The 27,191-nt window shown below is 39.8% G+C and overlaps 1 protein-coding gene across 1 annotated transcript in view; it reads right to left on the bottom strand.

The window, feature by feature from the left end:
• Positions 1–27,191, bottom strand: part of Ctnna3 (catenin alpha 3) — a 1,414,880-nt gene that overhangs the window by 273,656 nt on the left and 1,114,033 nt on the right. The window contains exon 18 of the mRNA XM_036167773.1: positions 23,573–23,724. Within this exon, the coding sequence (XP_036023666.1) occupies positions 23,573–23,724 (152 nt within the window). The remainder of the gene's footprint in view (positions 1–23,572; positions 23,725–27,191) is intronic.

The following is a 27,191-nucleotide window of genomic DNA, read 5'->3' as shown; positions in this document are numbered from 1 at the left end:
AAAAATAATTTCAAATAGAATAAATTCAGTATTGAACTCCAAACCATTTTGATCCTAAAACAAAATTAGAATACTTATTCTTGAACCATGATATGATAGTTAATCTTGCCTGTCAATGAAATGGAATTTAAAATCACCATGGAAACAAACCTCTGTGAAATGGTTTCTAGAACTAGTTAATTACAGTGGCAAGACATGCCCTAAATGTGGGAGGCACCACTGCTTGGGCTGGGCTATGGTGCTTAACTGAATCAAATTAGAAAGTCGGTGATTGACTGCTTTCTGTTTCCTGATTTCAGACTAATGTGACTAGCCAGCTCCATCACATGTTGCTATGACTTCTCCACCCTGATAGACTGTGTCCTTGAACTGGGAGCCAAGATATACCCTTCCTTTCTTGAGTTGTTGGGTTTTTGTTTGTTTGTTTGTTTTTTGTTTTTGTTTTGGTCAGGCATTTTGTTGTAGTAATGAGGAAATTAACTAATATACATGGAGTCAACATATTTTTCCTTTCAGAAAAAGTAATCTGTTATTTTATTTTGTGAACAATACAAAAGCACCAAGCACACAAAAGTCTGCACTGCACTTCCTTGCTTCATAAGGAAATGGATAGGTTGGCAGAATCACATGAGATTAAACACAGAAAACCATTCCTCAGAAACCCTCAGAAGGGAACAACAACAACAGAATGCATTATATGTGGTGGGACACCTTGCACAATCTTGATACAGGAAGGAGGGGCTTGGACATGCTTCAACTAAATGTACTAGGCTTTGCTGACTCCCCATGGGAGGTTTTATGTTTTCAGAGGACTGTAGTGGGTAGCTGTTCAAGCTTTGTCCTGGAAGTACTACCCCTATTGAGGCTTCTGGTAACTGTCACGCCTATGAGGCAGGGCTGAGACAGGAGTGCTTAAGACCTGAGATCCGGATGCACAGGCTCTCTAGGTTCCTGGATCCTGGACGCTGGAGGTAGTTCTCCAAAGAACACTGCTAGACTGTCCTTCACCTTTCCCAGACCCTGTAATCTATCCCTTCATTTGTAAGTTACCCCATGAAATAAACCTCCCTTTTAACTATGTGGAGTGGCCTTAATACTTCAACCAATAAAGGACAGGATGGGAGGTGGGATGGGGAGAAAGGCTGGGGAGGGGCAGAAGGAGGGAAGAGAGGGATCTCAGGTTGGTTACATAAAATTAGTAAAAAATTTCTTAATAGAGAAAAAAGAAATTGTCCTCTGATCACATCATATGTATGTGTCCCTCCCCCAATAAATAACATGTAATAAATAAGCCATTGATCTATCAAAAAAAAAAAAAATACAGTACCTCTGACACTATCAAATGCTGACATTTGACAATGACTCTCATAATTTTGACTGTAAATTTTCTTACACAGTAGTGAGTTCACTTTCTTAGGATGGAACTTTAGAGTAATTTTTCTAGTTTCTAAAACTTTATCTTTGAAAATTAAATTAGAAGTTGGAAGGTGGCGTGCTGCGGGGTGTCTTTCTGTACACTGTGAATACATGTTGCTCTGATTGGTTGATAAATAAAGCTGCACTGGCCTATGGGAGGCCAGGATGGAGCCAGACAGAGAAATCCAAGGGAAATAGTGAAAGTAGAAAGGAGTTGGGGAGATGCCAGCCACTGCCCAAGGAGCAGCAAGATGCTAGCAAACCAGTAACATTATGGGCATGTGGCAACTTATAGAGTAATAGAAATGGATTAAGTTATAAGAACTAGCTATCAAGAAGCTTGAGCCATAGGCCATCAAGTTCATAATAAATATAAGCCTTTGAGTGATTGTTTTATAAACAGCTGAAGGACCCCAGGGCCAGGTGGGACCGGAGAAACCTTCCAGCTACAGTGGTAGGTTCTAATCCCAGCATTCAGGAGACAGAGGCAGGTGGATCTGTGAGTTCAAGGCCAATCTGGTCTATATAGTGTGTTCTAGAAGAGCCAAGGCTACACAAAGAAACCATATCTTAAAAAACAACAACAACAACAACAAAAAAAAAACTAAGAGCCTTTTCCAAGGCTGCAGGCAGACCCTTCAGTTTCCACACCCTATACCCACACCCATTTACCTAAGACCCCAGCCACTTCCTGAGACTCAGAGACCAGGCCCCAGCTCCCATCCACCCCCTGAAATCACGTCTAGACCAGAGGTGAGTGCCTGGGGTTATACTCAGAGAGGCAAATGCCCCTGGGTCCCACCCCTGGGCACCAGCCATCCTGGGAGGACCTGCCCAAGTAGGCCCCAGTTTCCGGCCAATTGTCAGGCCCTGAGGGAAGGCTCCCCTTTTCCAAGACTGCAGGTAGACCCTGCAGTCTCTACACCCTGCCCCTACACCCATTTGCTCAAGATCCCAGCCACTTCCTGAGAATCAGAGACCAGCCCCCAGCTTCCATCCTGCCCTGGAACTCCCACCTGGACCAGAGGTGAGTTCCTGGGGTCACACCCAGAGAGACCCACACCCTAGTCACAGCTTGGGCACCAGCCACTCCAGGGAAGACCTGCCCAACTAGACCCAGATTCCGGCCATAGGGCAGGACCCCCCATCCCCACCAGGAAGGTTCTGCCTCTCCAAGACTCTCTGGTGAACCCTACAACCTCCACACCCTGCTCCCACACCCATCTGCAGGAGACTCCAGCCACTTCCTAAGACTTAGAAATCAGCCCCCAGGTTCCATCTGACCTGGAACTCCCATCTGGACCAGAGCTTCCATCCTTTCCCGGAACTCCCATCTGGACAAGAGGAGCTCCCATCTGGACAAGATAAGGAGACCCCAGGGGCTTCCTGAGACTCAGAGTCCAGCCCCCCAGCTCCTATTGAGCCAGCACTCTCATCTGGACCAGAGCTCCCATCTAGCCCAGAGCTTCCATCTGGACCAGAGAGAGGCTCCCTAATTCTGTCAGCTCTGTCTGGACCAAGTACACTGATAAGACCAAGAACAAACCCATGAGGAGATGGGCAGATGTCAAGGCAGAAGTATATACAACAAAATAAAGAGCAAAACAGCATCACCAGAACCTAGCCCTTCTCTAACAGCTAGACCTGAACATCACAGAATGGAAGAAGAAGAAGAAGAAGAAGAAGAAGAAGAAGAAGAAGAAAAAGAAGAAGAAGAAGAAGAAGAAGGAGAAAACAACCTTATAAGTAACATCATGAAGAGGCTAGAGCCTTATATAGAGGAAATCAAAAATAAAGTAGAGGAACAGACAAACAAAAAATGGGAAGAACGCTATTTAAAAAAAAAACTAGGGGAAAGGACAATTGAAGCAGAAGAAAATAATAAGTCCCTGAAAGAAAATCATGAAAAAGCAAGGGAAACAATCCAAGACCTGAAGGGGGAAATAGAAAAAATGAAGAAGACACTAGCAGAAGGAATGCTAGGAATAGCATTCTTCTCTGGTGTTGAAGATACGTTAGAAGAAATAGATTCATCAGTCAAAGAAAACACTAAAACCAACAAAGTCATGACCCAAAATCTCCAAGAAATTTGGGACACCATGAAAAGACCAAACCTACAAATAATAGGGATAGGGGAAGAAGAAGAATACCAACTCAAAGGCACAGAAAATATATTTAACAAGATCATAGAAGAAAACTTTCCCAACTTCAAGAACGAAATGCGTATGAAGATTCAAGAAGCCTATAGAACACCAAACAGACTAGACTCCCCAAAAAAGTCCCCTCGCCACATAATAATTAAACAACTAAACATACAGAATAAAGAAAGAATATTAAGGGCAGCAAAGGAAAAAGGCCAAGTGACTTATAAAGGCAAACCCATCAGAATAACACCTGATTTCTCGATGGAGAAAGCCAGAAGTACCTGGACAGATATAATGCAGACACTAAGAGAGCATGGATGCCAGCCTAGAATAATATATCCAGCAAAACTTTCAATCACCATAGATGGAGTGAACAAGACCTTCCAAGACAAAGCCAGATTTAAACAATACTTATCCACAAACCCAGCCCTAAAGAAAGCACTGGAAGGAAAATTCCAAGCTAAGGAAGGCAGATACACCCATGAAAACACAGGCAATAGATAACACCACAGCAGTAAAACCCAAAGAAGAGAAGTACACACATACTACCACCAAAAAATAAAAATAACAACAGGAACAAACAATCACTGGTCATTAATATCCCATAATATCAATGAACTTAATTCACCTATAAAAAGACACAGACTAACAGAATGGATATGAAAACAGGACCCATCTTTCTGCTGCATACAAGAAACACACCTCAGATTCAAAGACAGACACCTCCTAAGACTAAAAGGCTGGGAAAAGACTTTCCAATCAAATGGTCTGAAGAAGCAAGCTGGTGTAGCCATCCTAATACCCAGCAAAATAGACTTCAAACTAAAATCCATCAAAAGAGATGATGAAGGACATTACATACTCATCACAGGAAAGATCCACCAAGATGAAGTCTTAATTCTGAACATTTATGCCCCAAACACAAGGGCACCCACATATGTAAAAGAAACATTACTGAAGCTTAAATCACACATAAAAGCCCACACTTTAATAGTGGGAGACTTCAACACCCCACTTTCACCTCTGGACAGATTGGCCAAATTGAAACAACAGAGACATAATGGTCTTAACTGATGTTATGGCTCAAACGGACTTAATCTATATTTACAGAACATTCCACGCAAACAAAAAAGAATATACCTTCTTCTCAGCACCCCATGGAATCTTCTCTAAAATCAAGCACATACTTGGCCACAAAGCAAATCTCAACAGATACAAAACTATCGGAATAACCTCCTATGTTCTATTGGACCACCATGGTTTAAAGTTAGATTTCAAAAACAGAAAAAAACTACAGAAATCCTGCAATCTCATAAAAATTGAATAATGTTCACCTGAATCACCAATGGGTTAAGGAAAAAATAAAGAAAGAAATTAAACACTTCCTAGAGATCAATGAAAATGAATACACCACATATCCAAACTTATAGGACACTATGAAAGCAGTGCTAAGAGGGAAATACATAGCACTAAATGCCCACATAAAGAAGCTGGAGAAATCTCATACTAGTGACTTGACAGCACACCTGAAAGCCTTTGAAAAGGAAGAAGCAAAGTCTCCCAGGAGGAATAGACGCTGGGAAATTATCAAATTGAGAGTTGAAATCAATAAAATAGAAACAAAGAGAACAATACAAAGGATTAATGAAACAAAGAGTTGGTTCTTTGAGAAGATCAACAAGACAGACAAGCCCTTATCCAAACTAACCAAAAGACAGAGAGAGAGCATCCAAATGAACAAAATCAGAAATGAAAGGGGAACATAACAACAGACAATGAGGAAATCCAGAGAATCATCAGATCATACTTAAAAACCTCTACTCCAAAAAAACTGGAAAATCTAAAAGAAATGGATAATTTTCTGGATAGGTACCACATACCTAAGTTAAATCAAGACCAGATAAACCATTTAAATAGTCCAATAACCCCTAAGGAAATAAAATCAGTCATTAAATGTCTCCCAACCAATAAAAGCCCAGGACCAGATGGTTTCACTGCAGAATTCTACCAGATCTTCAAAGAAGACTTAATACCAATACTCTTTAAATCGTTCCACGCAATAAAAGCAGAAGGTATATTACCAAACTCCTTCTATGAAACTACAATTATCCTGATTCCTAAACCAAACAAAGATGCAACAAAGAAAGAGAACTACAGACCAATTTCCCTCATGAACATTGATGCAAAAATACTCAATTAAATACTGGCAAACAGACTCCAAGAACACATCAAAACAATTATCCACCATGATCAAGTAGGCTTCAACCCAGGGATGCAAGGGTGGTTCAACAGCTGAAAGTCCGTCAACACCACATAAACAGACTCAAAGAAAAAAACCACATGATCATCTCACTAGATGCAGAAAAGGCATTTGACAATATCTAACACCCCTTCATGATAAAGGTCTTGGAGCAATCAGGAATACAGGGAACATAACTAAACATAATAAAGGCAATCTACTGCAAGCCAACAGCCAACATCAAATTAAATGGAGAGAAACTCAAAGCAATACCACTAAAATCAGGAACAAGGCAAGGCTGTCCCCTCTTCCCATACTTATTCAATACAGTACTTGAAGTTCTAGCCAGAGCTATAAGGAGATTAAGGGGATACAAATTGGAAAGGAAGAGGTCAAGCTTTCCCTATTTGCAGATGACATGATAGTATGTATACATGAGCGACCCTAAAAATAAAACGAAGGAACTGATACAGCTAATAAAAACCTTCAGCAATATAGCAGGATACAAGATCAACTCAAAAAAATCAGTAGCCCTCCTATATACAATAGACAAACAGGCTGAGAAGGAAATCAGAGATACACCACCCTTTACAATAGCCACAAATGATATAAAATACCTTGGGGTTACTCTAACTAAGCATGTGAAGGACCTATATGACAACAACTTTAAGTCCCTGAAAAAAGAAATTGAAGAAGATGTCAGAAAATGGAAAGATATCCATTGCTCATGGATAGGCAGGATTAACATAGTAAAAATGGCAATCTTACCAAAAGCAATCTACAGATTCAATGCAATCCCCATCAAATTACCAACACAATTCTTCACAGATCTGGAAAGAATAATACTCAATTTCATATGGAAAAACAAAAAACCCAGGATAGCCAAAATAATCCTGTACAATAAAACAACCTCTGGAGGCATCTGATCTCAAGCTCTACTATAGAGCTACTGTAATAAAAACAGCTTGGTACTGGCATAAAAACCAACATGTGGACCAATGGAATCAAACTGAAGACCCTGACATTAACCCGCACACCTATGAACATACAATTTTTTACAAAGAAGCCAAAACTGTACAATGGATAAGAGAAAGCATCTTCAACAAATGGTGCTGGCATAACTGGATGTCAATGTGTAGAAGGCTGCAAATAGATCCACATCTGTCACCGTGCAGAAAACTTAAGTACAAGTGGATCAAAGGATCAAAGATCTCAACATAAATCCAGGTACTCTGATCCTGATAGAAGAGAAAGTAGGAAGTAGTCTTAAATGCATTGGCACTGGAGATCACTTTCTAAATATAACACCAGTAGCACAGACATTGAGAGAAACAATCAATCAATGGGACCAGTTGAAACTGAGAAGCTTTTGTAGAGCAAAGGACACAGTCAACAAGAGAAAGCAACAGCCTACAGAATGGGAAAAGGTCTTCACCAACCCCACATCTGACAGAGGGATGATATCCAGAATATATAAAGAACTCAAGAAATTAGACATCAAAATGCCCTACAGTCCAATTAAGAAATGGGCTATAGAACTAAACAGAAAATTCTCAACAGAGGAAGTTCAAATGGCTGAAAGACATTTAAGGAATTGCTCAACATCCCTAATTATCCAGGAAATGCAAATCAAAACGACTCTGAGATACCACCTATACCTGTCAGAATGGCTAAGATCAAAAGCACAGAAGACAGCTTATGCTGGAGAGGATGTGGAGAAAGGGGAACTCTCCTCCACTGCTGGTGGGAATGCAAGCTTCTACAGCCACTTTGGAAATCAATATGGCATTCCTTAGAAAATTGGGAATCCATCTCCCCCAAGACCCAGCTGTAGCACTCTTGGGCATATACCCAAGGAATGCTCAATCATACCACAAGGGCATTTGCTCAGCTATGTTCATATCAGCATTGTTTGTAATAGCCAGAACCTGGAAACAACCTAGACGCCCTTCAACTGAAGAATGGATAAAGAAAATATGGTACATATACACAATGGAGTACTACTCAGCAGAGAAAAACAATGACATTATGAGGTTTGCAGGCAAATGGATGGATCTAGAAAAAAATCATCCTGAGTGAGGTAACCCAGAGTTAGAAGGACAAACAAACATGGTATGTACTCACTCATAGGAGGATATTAGATGTAAAACAAAGATGACTAGACTGCTACACAACTCCAGGGAGGCTACCTAGAAAGTGGGACCCTAGGAAAGACACAGGGATCACCCAATGACAGAGAAATCGATGAGATCTACATGAACAACCTGGATGACAGTGGGAGTAATGAAGGGCAAGGTTTGAGAGAAAGAATGCTTAGGGGAGCAGGAGATCCCAGCTGGATCAAGAACAGAAAGGGAGAATGAGGAATAACAGACCATGATAAATGAAGACCACATGAGAACAGGAATAGGCAGAGTGCTGGAGAGGTCCCCAGAAATCCACAATGATATATCTTCTGTAGACTGCTGGCAATGGTTGAGAGAAATCCTGATCTGACCTAGTCTGGTGATCAGATGGCCAAACACCCTAACAGTCGTGCTGGAACTCTCATCCAATAACTGATGGAAGTGGATGCAGAGATCCTCAGCCAGGCCCCAGGTAGAGCTCCAGGTGTCCAATTGTTAAGAAAGAGGAGAGACTATAAGAACGTGAGTTGTTGAGACCAAGATTGGAAAAAGCACAGGGACAAGTAGCCAAATGAATGGAAGCACATGAATTATGAACCAAAGGCTGTGGAACCCCCAACTGGATCAGGCCCTCTGGATAAGTGAGACAATTGAATAGCTTGAACTGTTTGGGAGGCATCCGGGCTGTGGGACCGGGACCTGTCCTTAGTGCATGAGCTGGCTGTTTGGAACCTTGGGCTTACACAGGGACACTTTGCTCAGCCTGGAAGGAGGGGACTGGACCTGCCTGTACTGAATCCACCAGGTTTAAATGAATCCCCAGGGGAGTCTTGTCCCTGGAGGAGATGGGAATGGAGGGGAGGGGATGGGGAGAAGGTGGGGGTGGGTGCGGGAGGGGGGAAGACAGGGGAACCCATGGTTGATGTGTAGAATTAAAACACAAATATAATAATAAAAATAAATAAATAAAACAAAGAAAGAAACAAAAAAGAAAGGAAGGAAGGAAGAAAAGAAAGAAAGTAACAAAGGAAAACAGAAACAAAGAACATCAATCATGAAATTCTTAAGGCTAGACTATTAAAACATATTTATTCTAAAATAAAAAAAAATACATTCCCTTTGGATACAAAGCCTGAGAGAGAGAGAGAGAGAGAGAGAGAGAGAGAATGAGAATTAAATTAGAATTGCTTTTATATGTTAAAACTGGTAAATTGGCATCTAAAATGCTGAATTTTCCACTAATGCACTACCATAAAATTCACTGAGTCATCTCATAATATTCTAAAATCCTTGATAATTTTTAATGAAAATTTGAAACTAAAGAACTATCAGAATTAAAGTGTCTTCTGGTTGGCTTCTTGGCATTAACCCTTAAAGAGGCTTATCCTGGAGGTACCTGGGGATATTCTGGTGTCCTGTTTCCCAGCATACACTAGGCTAGACTAGTCCTTCACACTTCCTATGCTACCTGATACCCTGAAACAAAGATCCTTCCTCACTTTCCACAGGATAGCGTCATCCTGCACTCCCTCAAGCCTCTCCTCCATCTAGGTATCATTACATTTTTCTAATCTTCAAAATGGGATGATTTTCATTTTGAAATTATAACATGTTCATTTTTGAAAACTCCACTTTCTCAAATTGTACCTTTAACTGGGTTGCATTTTTTTTTTTTTTGCCTGTTACTTTATATATGTAGGTATACATGCATGTACAGACACAGGGTGTATGTGACTGTAGAAACAAGAGATCAACCTTAGGTTTGTCCCTCAGGAGCACTTTTTTTTTTCCAGACAGTAACACTTCATTGCCTGAAACTCACCAATTAGGTTAGGATGGTTTGGCAGTGATTGCCAGGGATCCTCCTGTGCTCATATCCCTTGCATTGGGATTAGAAGTTTACTTCACATACTTGGATTGTTGGGTAGGTACTTGTGGTGATATTTTGTTTGTGTTCTAACATATAAAGATTGCCTGAAGATCACAGTGCAGAGCTAAGCCACTTGTTAACCACAGAGGCCAGGCAGTGGTGGCATATGCCTTTTATCGCAGCACTCAGGAGACAGAGGCAGATGGATCTCCGTGAGTTCAAAGTTACCCTGGCCTACACAAGAGAAACAGAGCCAGCTGTGGTTGTACATACCTTTGATCCCAGCACTTGGGATCTCACACCTTTAATCCTAGCACCACGGAGGTGGAGACAGGAAGTGATATGGCTGGGCAGAGAGAGGAAACTAAGGCAGGAGGAGACAGGAGCTCAGTCTTTCACGCTGAGGATTCAGTAAAGGTAAGAACTCTAACGTCTGGCTGCTCTGCTTCTCTGATCTTTCAGCATTTACCCCAATAACTGGCCCCAGGGTTTTTATTAAGACCAACTGAAATTCGTGTGACATGTACTAATGATTATGCTTGGGCAACAGGTCATCTTAACACCGAGCATCACCCAGCCCCTAAAATAATCAGTTTTAAAAGAGCAATGTCAATGCAAACTAATAGCCAGACGACTGCAATATGACTGTCAGGCATCTCCACATTCCTTTAAACACTTAGATTGTCAGAAAATAAACATGCTCATGCGTGAGAGTCTAGTTCTACTCCAGGTCTTTATATCAGGGCCAGCTGGCAAAATCAGAACAGTGACGAAAGAAACATGTGGAACCCTGAAGGAGAAAGGAGTTCTCCATCCACATTTCTCGATTTTCTTCTCCTGGGCCGGGGATCACACAGAAGACCTGGATTACTCTAAGGAAGCACACACACTCTATCCCCACTGCAAAGTCTGTGGTCTTAACTGTTCTGCCTATCTTTATCTATACACATTTCTTTGATCACCAGGCTGATTTTTAAATGAGGGAAGGGAGATTAAGTAACGACAGGATATTTGTTTAGATTTTGAAAACCATTATAAAATAAAATGTACTGTTTAATAATGTCTAACTAATCACAGTTTTTTCAACCTAACTGTCTCTGCAACTGAGTTTAATCATAATTTTATTTATTTATTTATTTATTTTTTTAAGGATAGCTCAGAAATACTAAGAGAACCCCTGACACATTCACATCCACATAGTCTAAGTCAAACCTAGAGATCGTTTACCACACAGGGGCTACACAGCACAAGAAACCCACAGACTTTGGAGGTAGACAGGGTTGATTGTACACCGAGGTGCTTGTAAGTAGACCTCTCAATCAATATCTACCAGAGCGAATTGAGGAAGGCAATGTTGAATTCGATGTCTCCTTTCCTATCAACAGAATGGCTTGCCAGCTCCCTGCCTGAAGGGCTGCTTAGGGGTGAAATGAGAGGAAATATGTAAAGTTCTTGTCAGTTGCTGATAAGCAGCAAGACTTCCTTCCCTCAGGCTAGATTCCTTACCAGTGGCTCAAGGGCAGAACTTTACCTCTGATTGATTTTTATAGTTCTATTAGAAACTTTATTTTTAAAAGAATAGAGTTTTCTCTGCTGCACTTCTAAAGTAAGCCTGATACAGTTCAATGACATCATTTCATCTTCCTTCCTCATCTTTCATTAATTTGTTACTTGTCACTTCTCTAGTTCTTATATTGATGTATTCAATTATTTATTAATATGTTATTATTATTATTATTTAGTAGGAGTAGTATAGTATTGTCTGGTGTGTGTGTGTGTGTGTGTGTGTGTGTGTGTGTGTGTGTACATACCACTGCTGTGGGGACCTGACAGCCAGCCCACTTGATGTCACTATCCTGGTCAATTAGTGACACTTTCTCCAGGGTGCGCTGACCTGTGCCATAAATTAACTCTCCTGTGATGGCCAAAGGAACATACCATACCAAACATTCCTTAAGGGCCATTGACCTTTGCCCTGGGATGCCTGTGAGATCCTAGTGTCCTGAAGGTAAGATAAAAATAAGATAATGGTGTTCCTGCTTCCTACTTTCGAAAACTCCCTTATCACTGTGGGCCTGGGATGGAGCGATCTTTGTATTACTATACAATGGGAAACAGCTGAGAGGAGTAGAACCATCTTCTTGCCAGGCCATGGATCCCATAGACAATTGTCATGTACACCTTTGATAGCCACCTTTATAGACCCTTCTTCCATCAAGGCCCTTCAGCACAGCACGATATTTGGCTCTAAGGCTGCTGCCATGCTAGCAATAAGAACAGATTCATTTAACCAACATTTAAAGTCAGTCTAATCTAAGTCTTTGATCTTCCCTAGTGGATTTGACACCACAACTCTACAAATGTGTGGAGGTAAGAGTTGGTCTCACACCTCCACTGTGGGTTTCAGGGACTAAGCTCAGGTTATTAGGCTTGTGTGGCAAACACTGAGCCATCTAGCTGCCTCTGATGTCTTCCATTCTCATCCACTGATGCCAAATACATTTGATGTTGTTTATTTTAAACTTGTTTTTGATTCAATGCATTCAATCATGAGTGTACTTAGGCAATATGCTTGGCTGGACATTTTTGTTTGTTTGTTTGTTTGTTTGTTTGTTTTGAGTCAGAAGATCAGAACTGTAATTCTGACTTTGAAATTAGTTAGCTTCATAAACTCAACCTTCCTCTATGAACTCTGAAATCAACTCAAGGTCTTAAGATAGCTGATGCTTCATTTAACTCAGCTGAGTTCTGGGTTTTATGACTGGACTTCATCAGCACAGTTGTCCATTGCAAATATCAGGTTGGCTTTCCATATTTAAACAGAAGAGTAAGTTGAAAACATGTTTTCACCTTTCAGGTCCATTCCTCACTAACTCCCTCGCACTTTCTTCATTCCCACTTTGCCCTCCTAGAAGAAAATGGTCAGGAATGTGCGCCTTACTAACAGTGGGAACAAGTCCATGTTGACTTGGAGGTAAAATGGTAAAATCAGAAGGAACAAATCAAGTTTCACAGCAATATGGACTATTTGCTTTTTAAAACATGAAAACAAAAGATACACACATGGAAGCCATTGTATGCATATAGAGAAAGATACAAAAGATGTCAAACAGTGAGCTAAACTGCAAGTAATACTTGAAAACGTTGAGATAGAGGAGTGAGAGTAGGTTGGGCTTAATTTTTGCCCTAACTTGCCATATTTATCATAACAAAAATGCACTATTTATATTTATAATAAAATATAATTTTAAACATTCTCATTGGTCAATGTAACTCCTATTTATGTAACCTTTTAATGAAGTGTTTTTGAGTCCATCATAAGTTAGGCATAAAATCATTAACAAAGGAGAGAGACATGAAGTAATATACATTGGAAAAACCCAGAAATATCTGGATGTAGCCAGTGGATGAATCTCTTCTTACGTCTGACCTAAGCAGGAAATTCTACTCACCTCTAAAAGCAATTGATTGTATCTATGATAAAAAAAAAAACAAACTAATTGTGATAATAAAAATACAGTTAGAAGAAGAAATGCAGATGAGCCTAAGTCTTTTCATTATGGAAAGCTGTGAGATCTGGCACCAGCTATCTCTAGGTAAACAGAACAGAGTGAGGGCAGCATCTTGAGAACAACTTGTAGCAAGACAAATGTTTCCAAAGAAATCAATAGCTGAGGCTGTATTTAAAGACAATTATTTCAGAAAGTACACAAGCAAAGACTAATGATTTTCAGCAAACATTTGAAAATGCATAAGAAGTAAGAGGCCTTCCGAACAAAGGGCAGCAGGGTTCAAGACAAAAACTGGAAAAACAGCAAAACCAGACTACTGAGAAAATTCAAGACGCACTGAGAGTCATTAAAAACCAGATCTTAGCAAAATCCTTTTAATGTTTGTGATCATGACTTTATGGCTACATAAATAAGGACTTTACTTTGTAGATTGGGATCCTAGCCACTGCTAGCGTTTGGGTACCACCATAACTTTTCTTCTATTATTTTGTGGAGACATAATGTCTAAAGAATACTCCTAGAGGAAACAGAGAAAACTTCCAACCACTCCTTCTGAATACCATGGAGTCAAGAAAGTGTAGTGTCCACCCCGCTCTCTATCCCCAATCTTCATGTATCTAAGATCTGTGGGCATTTACTACTACTCCTAACCCCAGCTGGAGATTTTCTTAGAGTATTGTTGGAGTATTTAATACCCTTTCTAGTGAGTTTCAGGATACCCTGACACAATGTACCACATCTCTAAGCATACCCTACCCATTTGAGAATCCTAGCCCTACAGAACAGGAATGCATTGCTTTTATCAAATCAGGCATGCATGTAATAGTCTACACAGTAGAAACATCCTTGTCTTAGTTTGGAGACAACACTATGTTGCTTAATTTTTTGTTGCTGATATTTTTAGTTACTTTTTTTTTTTTTTTTGCCAACTTCTGTTTATTAGGACATTCATAGATACAGCCCTGTGATCTACTCTCTCCAAGCATGTCCCACTTACCACAATTCTACCTCCAAATAATCTATACTGACTTTAGTCAGTCAGTGGGTTAATCAATTGATGAAGGCAAAGCCATCATAATTCAATCACTTCTCTAAAGCCCCACTTTTGAAGTCTGGTTGCATTTGTAAAAAAGCCTTCAACTGTAAACCTTTGTGGAGGATGTTTCATACTGAAGACTTAACAATGGTTTCCTTATTGTGTCTTCCCTAAGATGGAGTTGTTAAGATCTCACCTATCCCTCATGACATAGCTATATTCTTTCATCTGATTGATTTATTGTCACATGATAGGCATTCAATAAAAATTTCTTTAAATAAATGGATAAAGGGCTATTTAATAAAAACAAGAATGAAAGAAAGCAAGGGGCCATACAACTAACTTCCTGCAGCTGTGATAGAACACCATGACTAGAAACAACTTATGGAAGGAAGAGTTTATTTTGGCTTACAGTTCTAGAAGACAGTCCATAAATGGCCGGGAGGCATGGCAGAAGGCAACAGGGAGCTGGAGCAGGAAGCTAAGAGAACACATCTCAAAGAAAGAAACTGAAGAAAGAAAGCAGAGATGACTATCTATCTGGAAGTGAAGTGAGAAAATAAACTCTCCAAACCTTTTCCCCAGTGACATGCTTGGTCTCTCAAGATTCTGCCTCCTAAAGGCTTTCTTCAAACTGCACCAACAGGAGCTAAGTGTGCCAATATTTGAGCCTATGCAGGACATGTCTTATTCAAGCCACCACAAGGGACAATAGAGAGAGAGAAAAGAGGGAGAGAAGGGAAGAGCCAAAAGGTCCCCTAAAATGCCTGAAATAAGAAAAACAAGTGTGAGTAAGCCTTGTTTTTGTAACCCAGCATGATGCCATAGAATTTTAAGGAGAGCCTGAGGACTCCTCAGTCACTGTGGATCTGAGACCAGGCTTGAGGTCTTCTGAGGGTGCTTATACCAGAGCAACCATCTTCCGCCTCTCTGGCTGATGTGTTTCTTTGGCAGCTAATGTCTAAAGCCTCTGATGTAACACAGAAACAGGCCTCTGAAGGAGAAAATTGATCTCTGTGTATTAATTGGAGAGCTCCTATGTCTTTGCATTTACATTTCCCACTGGCATTTTGATTACCAATTTCTTCTGTCAATTTAACATTCAAATCCTCTGAAATCGGGAGCATGTTATACTCTGGAACAGACTCCAGGAGCCTTTGAAGCTGGGGAGACAGAGCTTCTGTTCATGCTGGCTGCTCCAATGGTGAGCATGCATGACTGCCAGGCTGATTTCCTACACATCCCCAGAGACAGTGAGACACTTAGAAATGCTTTGGGCATGTGCTTGGTTTCAGCTCACTGCAAGTACAGAAATCTCATTCCAAATGCAAGCCTTAGTGTTTTCTGTTATTATCATCATTATTAGCCTTATTATCTCCATCACTCTTCTAGAGCCCCTTCTAGAAAAATTCCTTTATGCTAAGGAAGATTAATCTTCACAAATTAAGCTTGATCAATATATTTAGTGAGGCATAAACACTATGATTAGTATTTGATTAAAATTCCTATCTTCATTGAATTTAAACAGTAAATATATTGAAAGGGACTCCTAGTCGCCTACCTAATCACTATATCTCTCTTCTCCCGCACTCAAAGAACCTCATTTTTCAAATATTATGATGAATTATATACCACTATAAATTATTGGCTATACAAATTTTTGATAAATAGGCATGCTGAATTTATTCTCCAACTATTAACTTAGTAATGATAGAACATAAGCAAGAGTCCCTGACTATTCTAACTTTTATATATTTTAGTAAACAGACCACTGTGGAGTGGTTAAAATATATTTTACAGCCACTTTTAAAGTTAGACATTATTTTGCTATGGTATATTTTTATGTTTTATGACTTTAATTAAATGTCTGATTTCACTCTGAAACACTGCGATATAAGACAGTATAAAATCCATTTTAATCACTAAATCTGCAATCGTTTTGTGACTTTTCCAAGTTTGTTACACCCAGGGACTGATAATGGGGGGTAAATGTTAATAACCTGCACTTTGTCAAGCTCTAAGCTGCATCCTGAAGGATCTGTTTTCCTACAGCATCACAGTCAAGAGTCCTGTCATGGGGCGGGGAGTTGTTCAGTGGGGAAAGTACTTGTTGAGGAAACAGGGAGACCTGAATGTTGTTAAATTCCTCCCAATCCATGCAAAGCCAGGTGTGGTCTCACCTGCCCTAAACAAGAGGGGAAACAATATCCAAGGTTGCCCTCTGGCCTTCACAAACATTCTTTGGCAAGCACACATCTGCATTTACACATGCAAATCTGTGTTTCAGTGTAGATGTGCACATACACACACACACACACAAATACAAATTTTGAAACATAATTACAGAAAAAATTCTTTTCAGGGTTTCCTAAAATGGTCATCCTTAAACAAACAAACAACACACACACACACACACACACACACACACACACACACACACACACTTACTCTCTGCATTTTGACCAGGTGGTGTTTCTTAGTTAATTGCCAGCTACCACAGAAAGAAATGTCTCTGATGAGATCTGAGAGCTGCTCTATAGATAACTGACAACTTCTAGAGGAAGGAGAGTTGGTGTCTCGTTAAGGATGAGGGCCCTAGTAGGTTTACCATGCCGCAGTTGAGGCCCCATAGTCATGAGGTCTGAGTAGCATCAATAGGACTCGGTGAGTTAAAAAACAAAAGAACATGAAGTTGGTAGAAGAGAATGATGTAAGGGTTGAATATAAGAGCAGTTAGGAGGAAGAAAGGAAGTAAATACGATCAAAATATAATGTAGACATGCAAAAACACTGTATTTTTAAAACATCAAAACAACTTCATGGATTCAACTCCACGAAATTTCCAAGTATGATAAAGAGCACTAACAGATACATTATATATTCATGATCATGCTAATGACTATGGAATATAAAACAAACATAGCTTACCTCAAAGAGCTAGCACATTCCAATTCTTTGGGAAAGCATATATCATGTTAGTTCTCGATAACTCAGTATCTTTATAATTAAAATATATCAAGTAGTATCATTATATGCTTGCCCCAAAAGTTTCCTGCAGTTCAGTTACAACATGTCAAACAAGTACCAAATTTAGAAACTAAATCAACCACTTAATTGTAATATTCATTGATTTCTATTTATAATTCTGCAAAGGAAATTCCTTCTTTTATATCACATACATTATTGTATAGGCAGAAACACAGCGGGCAGATAGTTAAGCATGTATAAAGGTATGATGAAAACGACGTAAAATCAACTGAAAGGAGAGAGAGGGGCCAACATGGCAGATGCTAATTTTCTAGATGGCTCTACATGCCATCTTTGTAAGATGCCAGGTAAAGTAATGATGACAAAGGCAGAGGCCTGAAGAGACCCCTTTGTTAAGGCACAGCTACAGGGCACTGTAAATTGCCACAGGTCAGACAGGTGAGTGCTCTGACAAAATGAAGGAAGGACTGGAGAGCCGGCCAGCGTGTCTGTCTCCAGGGAACAGGGAACACATTAGAAGTGTTCTTCAACTAATTGTCCAGAAGAGTGCTTCCTGGGTTTCTGTGTTTATAACTGGCCCATGAAGGAGGGCAAATCAGTGCAGCCTAAAGACTCCTGCGGTGTGAAAACACAGAGTTATTTTCTCCTCCTGTGGTAAAAGAAAACCTGGAGCCAGTCAGTGCCTAATGACTCCAAGTCCCCTCCTGTGACTTCTTCAGTGTGTGACCTGAAGCACCACCACTCCTAGGCCTTAAGCCGTCACATTCTAGAATATTTCTTTTTCTCCAAATCTAGCTCTTACTTTACAGAAATTAAAACACAAAATTCTCTCGCTCTCCCCTCCTACTTATCTATTCAATAGCCTACTCCCTGAAAACCATCACTTATACATTGTTTCTCCAGTTTCTTCATTGGGATGTTTTTCCACTCATGGGAGTTACTTTTAAAATGTAGCCGTGCAGACAAGCCTCTTATTTGAAATAAAATGATCACCTCTGGAGGGTTCCTAGGACAAAGAATTAAAAACTTACCTGATTTGATATTAAACAAAAGTTTATCCAAACAAAGAAAAAGAATCTTTGAAAGAGAGCTGAGGAGATGGTTCCGTGAGAGATAGCCCTACTGTTCAAGCAAGCACAAGGTCCTGAGCTTGAATCTCAGAACCCAAATAAAAATCCAGTCTTAGGAGAGCATGCCTATCACCCCATTATGGGTGTAGAGGGGCAGAGGAAGGCAGATGTCAGTGGCTTACTGGTCAGTCTATCTGAGTAATCTTCAGGTTAGTGGGAGGCCTTGACTCAGGTAAGTAGTAGGGAATAAAGAAAGATAACGGAAGCTGACCATTGACCTCCATATGCACATGTGAGAACATATGCAAATGTGTGAGCATGCACACACATGTGAGCATGTACATGTGCACGCGCGCGCATGCGCGCGCGCGCACACACGCACACCATATGTGAACATACATGCATACACAATACACCCCATATGTGAACATATATGTGTACACACACACATACACACACACACACACACACACACACACACACACACAATCTATGAAGGCTCCACAATTAGTCATCTTCCCTATATTATTCTTCAATCCCCGTAATCATCTGTCCTGAACATAACATGCTTCAAAGAAAAAAAACTTGACTCCTCAGATTCCACAAAGTTGAGTTGCTCCCCATGCTGCTAGAGAGCTCTGAGTTCTGAACTCTCATCAGCATCAAAGCCCTTCTGGACCAAGGGCTTGTCCACTGGTCTAGTGGCTTCCACTGATGGCAGAGAAATCATTTCCCTGAAACACTTCAAGTTGAACATCTTTCTCCCGGCATGAGCTGTGGTCTCCAACTGGCTCTGTGTCTGTGTCCTAGCCACCGTGTTTCTCAATGGATATTCTTCCTCCAGCCACCTCTGTTCCCATAGATGGAAGTCACTTCAAAAGACGCACAAGGAAGGCCATTAAATGTGCTCAGAGCAGGAGACCACCTCTGTTCTGGCTGGCCGATGCCAGCAGGAGTTTCTGGGTCTCCTTACATTATATTCTTTGTTTTAAAAGATAACAGCGAGGAACCTACTACAAAACTCTTCCCACCAAGGTTTGACTTAGATTTACATATAAACCTGAAGTTACTTTTATACATGTCTTTTATTGAGTTCCCTTAGGAGGTCCCCTGCTAACTGGCTCCTTTTAAAACGATCCTGACACTGGAAAGCAGTTATGACATCTCCCCAAAGGGCCATGTTTCAACTGGGAATCCATGGCCAGATGCCCCTGGAATGAGGAGCACAGTGACTAAGTGACTTCAGGACATCTGTTTAGTGGTGAGAAATGAAAAGGTGTTCATTCTCAGTACGCTTAATAAATCCCAAAGGGTGACTGAAAAGATTTGCTACAGTCAACAAAGGAGCTACAGAGCCTGAGGAAGCTCACATCAGACAGCAGTGACTCCTATGGAGAAAACGTGTTCCCTGGGGTTGACAGGGAACTGGTGTCATTAGTGCTGGCACTGTGGAAAGGAACACAGTGGGTAGAAGTGACAGAGCACAGTGGGTAGATGCGACAGACCACAGGATTCAAGAAGTACCTGCGGGCCCAAGAGTGACAGTGTGCATGAAAATGGCAGACCTAACTGGACATGTGCAAAAGACAATGAGTCATATAGTCCAAGGCTGTCACATACGTATATATTTATATATTCAGCCAAATCAATGGAACTTTCGATTTACTTTCACATTGTTTCATCAAATCTAATTTGCAATCCCAGGACTCTTTGGAATGTAACTATTTAATATAAATTAAAAAAAAAAAAAGAAACAGGTGAAGGAATAAAGGGGATGGATTTTTGACATCGGCTCAATCTCAAGAGCTGCATTATGAAATATATGATAATCAAATAATATACGAAAGCTTCATTTTACCTGTTAATCAAATGGTTCCGAATGCCCTGGAATATTAGAACAACATCCCCACAAAAGTGTAGGTCTGAGTAACCAGGGAAACTAATTATCAAAGTACCAGGGTAAGAATATAATGTTTGGAAATCAATAAACAGAAGTAGTTTTTATCTGCAGAAGAGAAGATGGACAAATTGGAGCATCCAGGAGACTGGAAGTTCTCAGAGAAGTAGGGGTTAGAAAAACGAGTTGGAGAGCCTAGCAATTAGGAGGAGGAAGGGTTAACAGAGATGTCAAGACTCAAAGCACTTGGAAGACATTGCAATTTTAATATTAAAATATTTTAAACAATTGGTTGTGCAGAGGCATACAAACAAGAGGTGATTAGATCCTTGGAGAAAACAGTCAATATTTAGGTATTTTTATTAATAATTTACATGAAAGAAACATATTGCAACATTTCATATTTCTAATTGGTGATAAATTGGTGTGGTAAAGAACCAACTTGGAAAGCAACCAGACAAATTGCATAAGTGATCATTTAGAAAAATAAAGGAGTCTAATTGAATTAGAATTTTGGACCAAGAGAAATAGTAAAATTTGTCCTTGATCCAACGGTTCTTATGTTTGAAGTTGGGAAAAAAAATAAGCCAGCAGAAGTAAAATAGCAGTAGAACTGCCCATAAGAATAACTCCACTTTATTTGGCATAGGAGGGGGTTAATTAGAGTATATTTGCGATAATCTCAGACGGCAGGCGGAGAAAGCCATAGAGACATGTCAGTAAGCAGCACCCCTCCATGGCCTCTGCATCAGCTCCTGCCTCCAGGTTCCTGTCCCATTTGAGTGCCTGTGCCGACTTCCCTCACTTCCCTCAGTGATGGACTGTTACTGGAATTGTAAGCTAAAATAAACCTCACACACAAAAAACGGAAGGAAGGAAGGAAGGAAGGAAGGAAGGAAGGAAGGGAGGGAGGGAGGGAGGGAGGGAGGGAGGGAGGGAGGGAGGGAGGAAGGAAGGAAGGAAGGGTTAGTTGAAAATTAAATACACAGTGGCGATGAACACAAGACACTGAAATACTCCTAGGAGAAAAAATTAACAGAAAAAATCACCTTGAAAAAAAAAGTGACTATAGAAAAAAATGACTTCCTCCTAAACCATTCACAATTACAACAAAGTATTCTCCTGCCCCACAAAGGACCTCTGTATGGGAAGAATATGGATAAATAACAGCAAGGTAATTTGATTCTCTATATGTAAGCAATCTTGAAAAGAAGAAAAAATTAAATACTGGAACATCTGCTAAAAGCGGTTATAAGACTTTTTTTTTTTCATCCCTGGACAGATTTCAAGAAGATTTGGATCCTCTATCATGGAGTTTACATGTCAGTAACTGTTTCACCTTATCAAACATGTTTACAGACATGGTTGATTTGTTGGGCTTGATCATGATGAAACCGTTCTGTAATGTTTGTAGGTCGTTATACATTTAGCTTTTGTGTCCTGGACCCACATAATACATTATGCTTCACCCAATTGCAAATAGTAGGTAAGGTTGAAAAAAAAAAAAAAAAACTGCTTCAAGGGCACTGTCATGTTTGGTAAGATTTCCTTGGACATGGTAGTACTACAGCGCCACACTTCAAATCACACAACCAGATCTTTATGGACCGCCCATTGGCACAGGTGTTCCTCAATTTACAATGGTGTCCCAATAAAGGCACCATTAAGCTGAAGATACTGTGAAATTAAAAACTGCATGTAATTCTCCCAAGCTATTGAACCTCAAGGATTAGACACACTGTAGAGCCTCAGCTTCTTCCCATCATTAGGAGTGACAGCTGTCAGTGTGACTGTCCAACACTTCATGAGAATGTCACACTGAACAAACACACTGCTAGGTCAGGAAAATGTCATGTTGCAAAATTAGAAGAATTCTTTCTGCTGAGACATTGCAAAGGCACAGACTCCTAAGACTAACCATGGTAACTAGGAACTCTCTGTATATGTCTGTCTGTCTGTCTGTCTGTCTGTCTGTCTGTCTCTCTCTCTCTCTCTCTCTCTCTCTCCCTCTCCCCCCATCTCTCTGATACTCATCATTGGGTTTACTTTCAGCTTTTTCCAAGCCCAAAGTTCTGGGTTCTGTACTTTCATACCTCTAATCTTTCTCTTACAGTACTTCCATTTGTTCTGCTAGGCTTTCCAATGTTTTCTGGCTCTTCACAAGGTTGGCAAACATTCCAATTTTATATACTGCTCAGTGCAGACTATGATGTTTGTGCCTTACACAGACACTTTCCATACATTATTTATATATTCTTATCATATCTACTTCCTTCTAACTAGCGGCTAAGTCCTGAAGCTTTCACAGTGAACTGTATTTATACCCACAAACTTTTCTCATACCTTATTGCAGGCATCCACCACCCTGCCTAAGGTCCCTTTATTGGATGCCACATGCTTTATTGGCTTTGAGCAGGAGGCTCAGGTAAATAGCCCTTAGTGTAGCATTTAATCGAGGATGAATGGTTGGGTAAATCTCAAGATTTTGTTCACCTCAGGTGCAATAATTCTGAGCTGTGTTCTCCAGAAAATCAAGAGTTCAGCAGCAGGATCAACACCCATAGTGTCTCATAATAAGCCTGCAATGATTTCCTTAACACCATGGCCTCACTTTCTCAGGCCCCTTCCTCCTACACTACTAAAAATAGAAATCCATACCTCACTTTCTACCTCTTCCTTATCTCATAACATCCCTCCTGTCCTTATATAAGCATTTTTTCAAAGAACTTACTTTGTTTCTTTAGTAACATTTTAAAAAACACACTTTAACATTTGAGTTAAAACAAACAGTTTTGGTCTCTGTATATGCAGAGTATGTAGACCCAATGATGCAGTCACACCCTTTGGAAAGTGATTTTTTTTTTTCTCAAGTAAAGTATGCCAGATCAGGAAGTTTAAAGGGTTTGTTGTTCCTAGCAGTTTGAAGTCACATTTCTTGCAGAATGATGTGTGAATCTATGGTCTAGGATGGGAGGACTTGGCCACAGAAACACCTTGTTTTAGCAGTGAGAACCACGCAAGCTGCCTATTAGTGAAAGCATGCATCTTATTTCTGAGTTTTGTTGTTGTTGTTGTTCTTTTGGTTTGGTTATAGCCAAAGATGTAAGTCAAATAAGACTAGATCTGGCTTTAGAGAAACATTTGAGTTTTGAAGTACTGATAGTTTAAGAATTAACATAAGACCAAAGAAAGCAAACATTTGTTGGTATCCTTCCATACGTTTCAGATGGTGAGGAATTCTGAAATAACCCAAGAACAGGTCAAGTGGTCTTACCCGAATCATCATGACCGAACATCTGATATCGTGGATTGTATCATAGATCTTCTTGGAGATGTCCACAAACTGGTTATCATCAAGCACAGTCAGCGAGTTCTTGCTTAAGGCATCCAAGGCAACATTGACTTGTGTCACAAACTCTGGAATCACTATGAAAATACACAATAAAGAGATTATCTCTTTTGTATTTCTGGATTCCTAGACTTTCCAGGAAAAGCAGAATTGTATCTTAAATGAGTCTCTCATTGCTATGTTTTTAATATTTTTAAATACAGAGAATCACACATTATGGCAGAGTTATTTCAACCTCTGGGAAGGAAAAGCAATCAAAGGCAATGAAAAATATAGTTATGGAAATATAAAATATTCTCTTTTTCTTCATGTTATGCATCTTTTGAACAAGCTTGAGAGCACTTCTCATTTCTAAAACTATTGAATATGAAACTCAAGAAATAGAAAAATTGACATGATGTGAAAAATAGTTGGAATAATGATGTTAAAGATATTTTAAAAAAGAAAATACCAGGCAGGCAACTTAGCTCAGCATGCCAAATTCTTTCCGCCAATCCCAGCAAGCTGAATTTGATACCTGGGATCCACAAGGTGGAAGAAAACTACCAACTCCTACAGATTGTCTTCGGTGCTCCACTTGTGTGCTAAGGCGTGCACACACACTCCCATGTAAGTCAATACAATTAAAAACTGAAAAAGATAACAAGGTCTCTGAGGTGCTAAACAGAAGACTATCTAGTTATTGAAACTAATTTTCTCTTATAAGAACAATAGAAGTGTTATGGATGTTCTTTGTGTGAGATTCTCTTCATAATCAAAATAAAATAGCATTTTATGCATGGTAGCTCAGAAACAGCAGAATGCCGACTATGAACAAGGAAGACTCTTTTGAGGTAAATCTATGAGTGACTGCTGTTTTTAAGTTAAGATATTAAAATAAGTATGCCATAAAAAAAAGCTTCTCTAACTTCAAATATAAAAGTTAGGAGCAAGTATGTTCTTCTGTAGACCTGAATTTGATTCTTACACCGAAGTCAGGTAGTTCAAAATCATTTGTGACTATGTCCTGGAGGACTTAACACCTCTGGCTTCTGTGAGCCTTTTTTTGCTTGTTTTTTTTTTTTTTTTTTTTTTCAAGGCAGGGTTTCTCTGTTGTAGCTTTGGAGCCTGTCCTGGAACTTGCTTTGTAGACCAGGCTGGCCTCAAACTCACAGAGATCCTCCTGCTTCTGCCTCCTGAGTGCTGGGATTAAAGGTATGCGCCATCACCACCTGGCAAACCTTTTGGATGGTAGTGTCTTGCCGTGACCCTAAGAAGTCTAAACTTCCTCCATTTTACAAGCTGGGTCTAAGTTTCAATCTCTTAAACAAAGGGCTATTAAACAAACACCCTTACATTCAGGGATGAGGGAGAGAGCATGAACAAGGCCTGAGTCAGTCCTACAATGTCTCCAGGACAGTTTCTGCAACCACCTTTAAACTTACCCAAGTATGTCCAAAGATAAAACCTCAGTCAAATAAAAGTGTACTGATGTAACTGCTGCTTGCTTACCCAATTATGTTTGAGATGACCTAACTGTTCCTGAAATTCCCATAGCTGTGATTAAAAGGGGCCTACATGCTCCTCTTGGGGTTATCGCCATTTCATACAGGAGACCAATCCCCACATACACTGGTAAATAAAAGCTCTTTGCTCTTGTGTGCTGTTTGAGTCTGGGGTCTTCCTTCTGTGTTTTCTCAGATCTTACAATCCAAAGCATGTGAGAAAGACATAGCCAGACACACTCTTGAGGTAACTCATTAGCAGCCAAATCCATTAATGAAAGTATTAATGGGTGAATCTGTTTATGAAGACAGTCTAGATCCTTTGAGGGTTCCACTGGGATCTGTCTTTTACTATCTCATAATGAGGATTAGATTTAAACAAAGTTTTAGAGGGGCCCAGTAATAAACAAACCATAGCAATGTTCTACTTTCTACCCAGTCATCCACTGAAAGCAAACAAGTAAACAAATAATAAACCAAGTGTTTTCTCTGACTTCCTATTCCTCTTCATGATCTCTATCTAAATATCAAGTGCAATATACTACATTATCATCTAATGGTATCCTAAATCCATTGCCAAATTGTACTTCTACTGTCTCTAGCCATCATTATTTCCTACGTGAGCCCATTCTATGATCCTGCTGCTGTTTATATTAGGTTTCTTTCATAGGATAACCAATCTTATTAATGAAACCACTTCTTTAAAGAAAAAGAAGATTTGCCACAAAGTCAGCAATCAACAAATTGTTTCATGAATGAATCATGCCATTACTGTGATCTTAAGTGTTCAATGAATTTTTGAAACCTTTTCCTGTCTGTATCTTAGCTGCCTACCCTGGTATATAGTAGATAAATATTTTGGCCAGTTGAGTGGCTGAAGAAATGAATGAATAAAATCTACAAAAGCCAAACAAAAGTATGGGGACAATTTTGACTATTCAGTTTGCATTTCAGTGTGATTTTAGGTTTTGTTCATTTCAGAAGTACATCAAAACATATTTATGCAGGCTTCTAGAAGCACTCAAATATATTGAATGAGTGAATATTTATTTATTTATTCATTTACAGTGTGGAGAGAAGTAGGAACTCTTAATAAAAATATGGTCAGCTATTCCACATCTCCTTCAGGTTCTAGTTGTGAACACAAACCACCCACCCACGTCACTACCATAAACAAAGTAAGTGAATGGCTTCTAGCTCCATTAGCATCCTTTTTTCACCCTAAACACATAGTGGGGTATACACTGTGCTCTCAAAGGCTGTTACAGCCTGTTGAAGAATCCTCCTCACTTGAAACTATTTTACCAACATGCAGGCAACACATTGAGTCTTGATTGACATTTTCAATCTGTTAGCATCTCTCTAGTGGCAAAGCTGTCCCCATCTCTCTTCCCATTCTGGAGGTACAGATGGAAATTACGACTTTGCCTTAGTGTGTAATTAGTTGTTTCTCTTTCATTACCTTAAACCTCATCTTTTATGTCTGTGCTTTACTTAGACCCCAGTCATGTGGTTGCTTGGATCTAACTAGGAATTATTGCTCTTAATACTTCCAAGAGAACACAAAGTAAATATATTATGATTAACTGCTTAAAGAAGACTCAGGAATATGAAAAATCTGTCTTGAGTTCATAATCTATCTGGGTTTTGAGAAAAATGTAGGTCTGGCAAGATGGTTCAGTCAGTGGGGAAGGGAGATTACTGCCAAGTTGGGAGACCTGAGTTGGACCCCTTTGACCCACATAGTGAAAGCAAAGAATTGACCACCACTGGTTATCTTCTGATACACACACACACACACACACACACACACACACACACACACACACAACACACACACACACAAACATAACAAAAATGAATATAACAAATATATGCTTCTCAATCATTCATCAAAAAAGAGGTACATGTTAAACAAATTCATTCTAACCAATTGAAATGCTAAGTAAGATAAACTCCTGAGCTTTGAGGTGTAGATTTATGCAAGAGAGGTAGACTTAGGGACAACACCTTGCTTGCTTCAAGCAAAGGATCTTTCCTGCTTGAAGATCTTGCTTCAT

Source organism: Onychomys torridus, chromosome 18, assembly GCF_903995425.1.
Source record: "Onychomys torridus chromosome 18, mOncTor1.1, whole genome shotgun sequence".
NCBI classification, from domain to species: Eukaryota; Metazoa; Chordata; class Mammalia; order Rodentia; family Cricetidae; genus Onychomys; species Onychomys torridus.
Note: the sequence above shows the minus strand (reverse complement) of the source record. Positions and strands in the feature narration are given on the sequence as shown.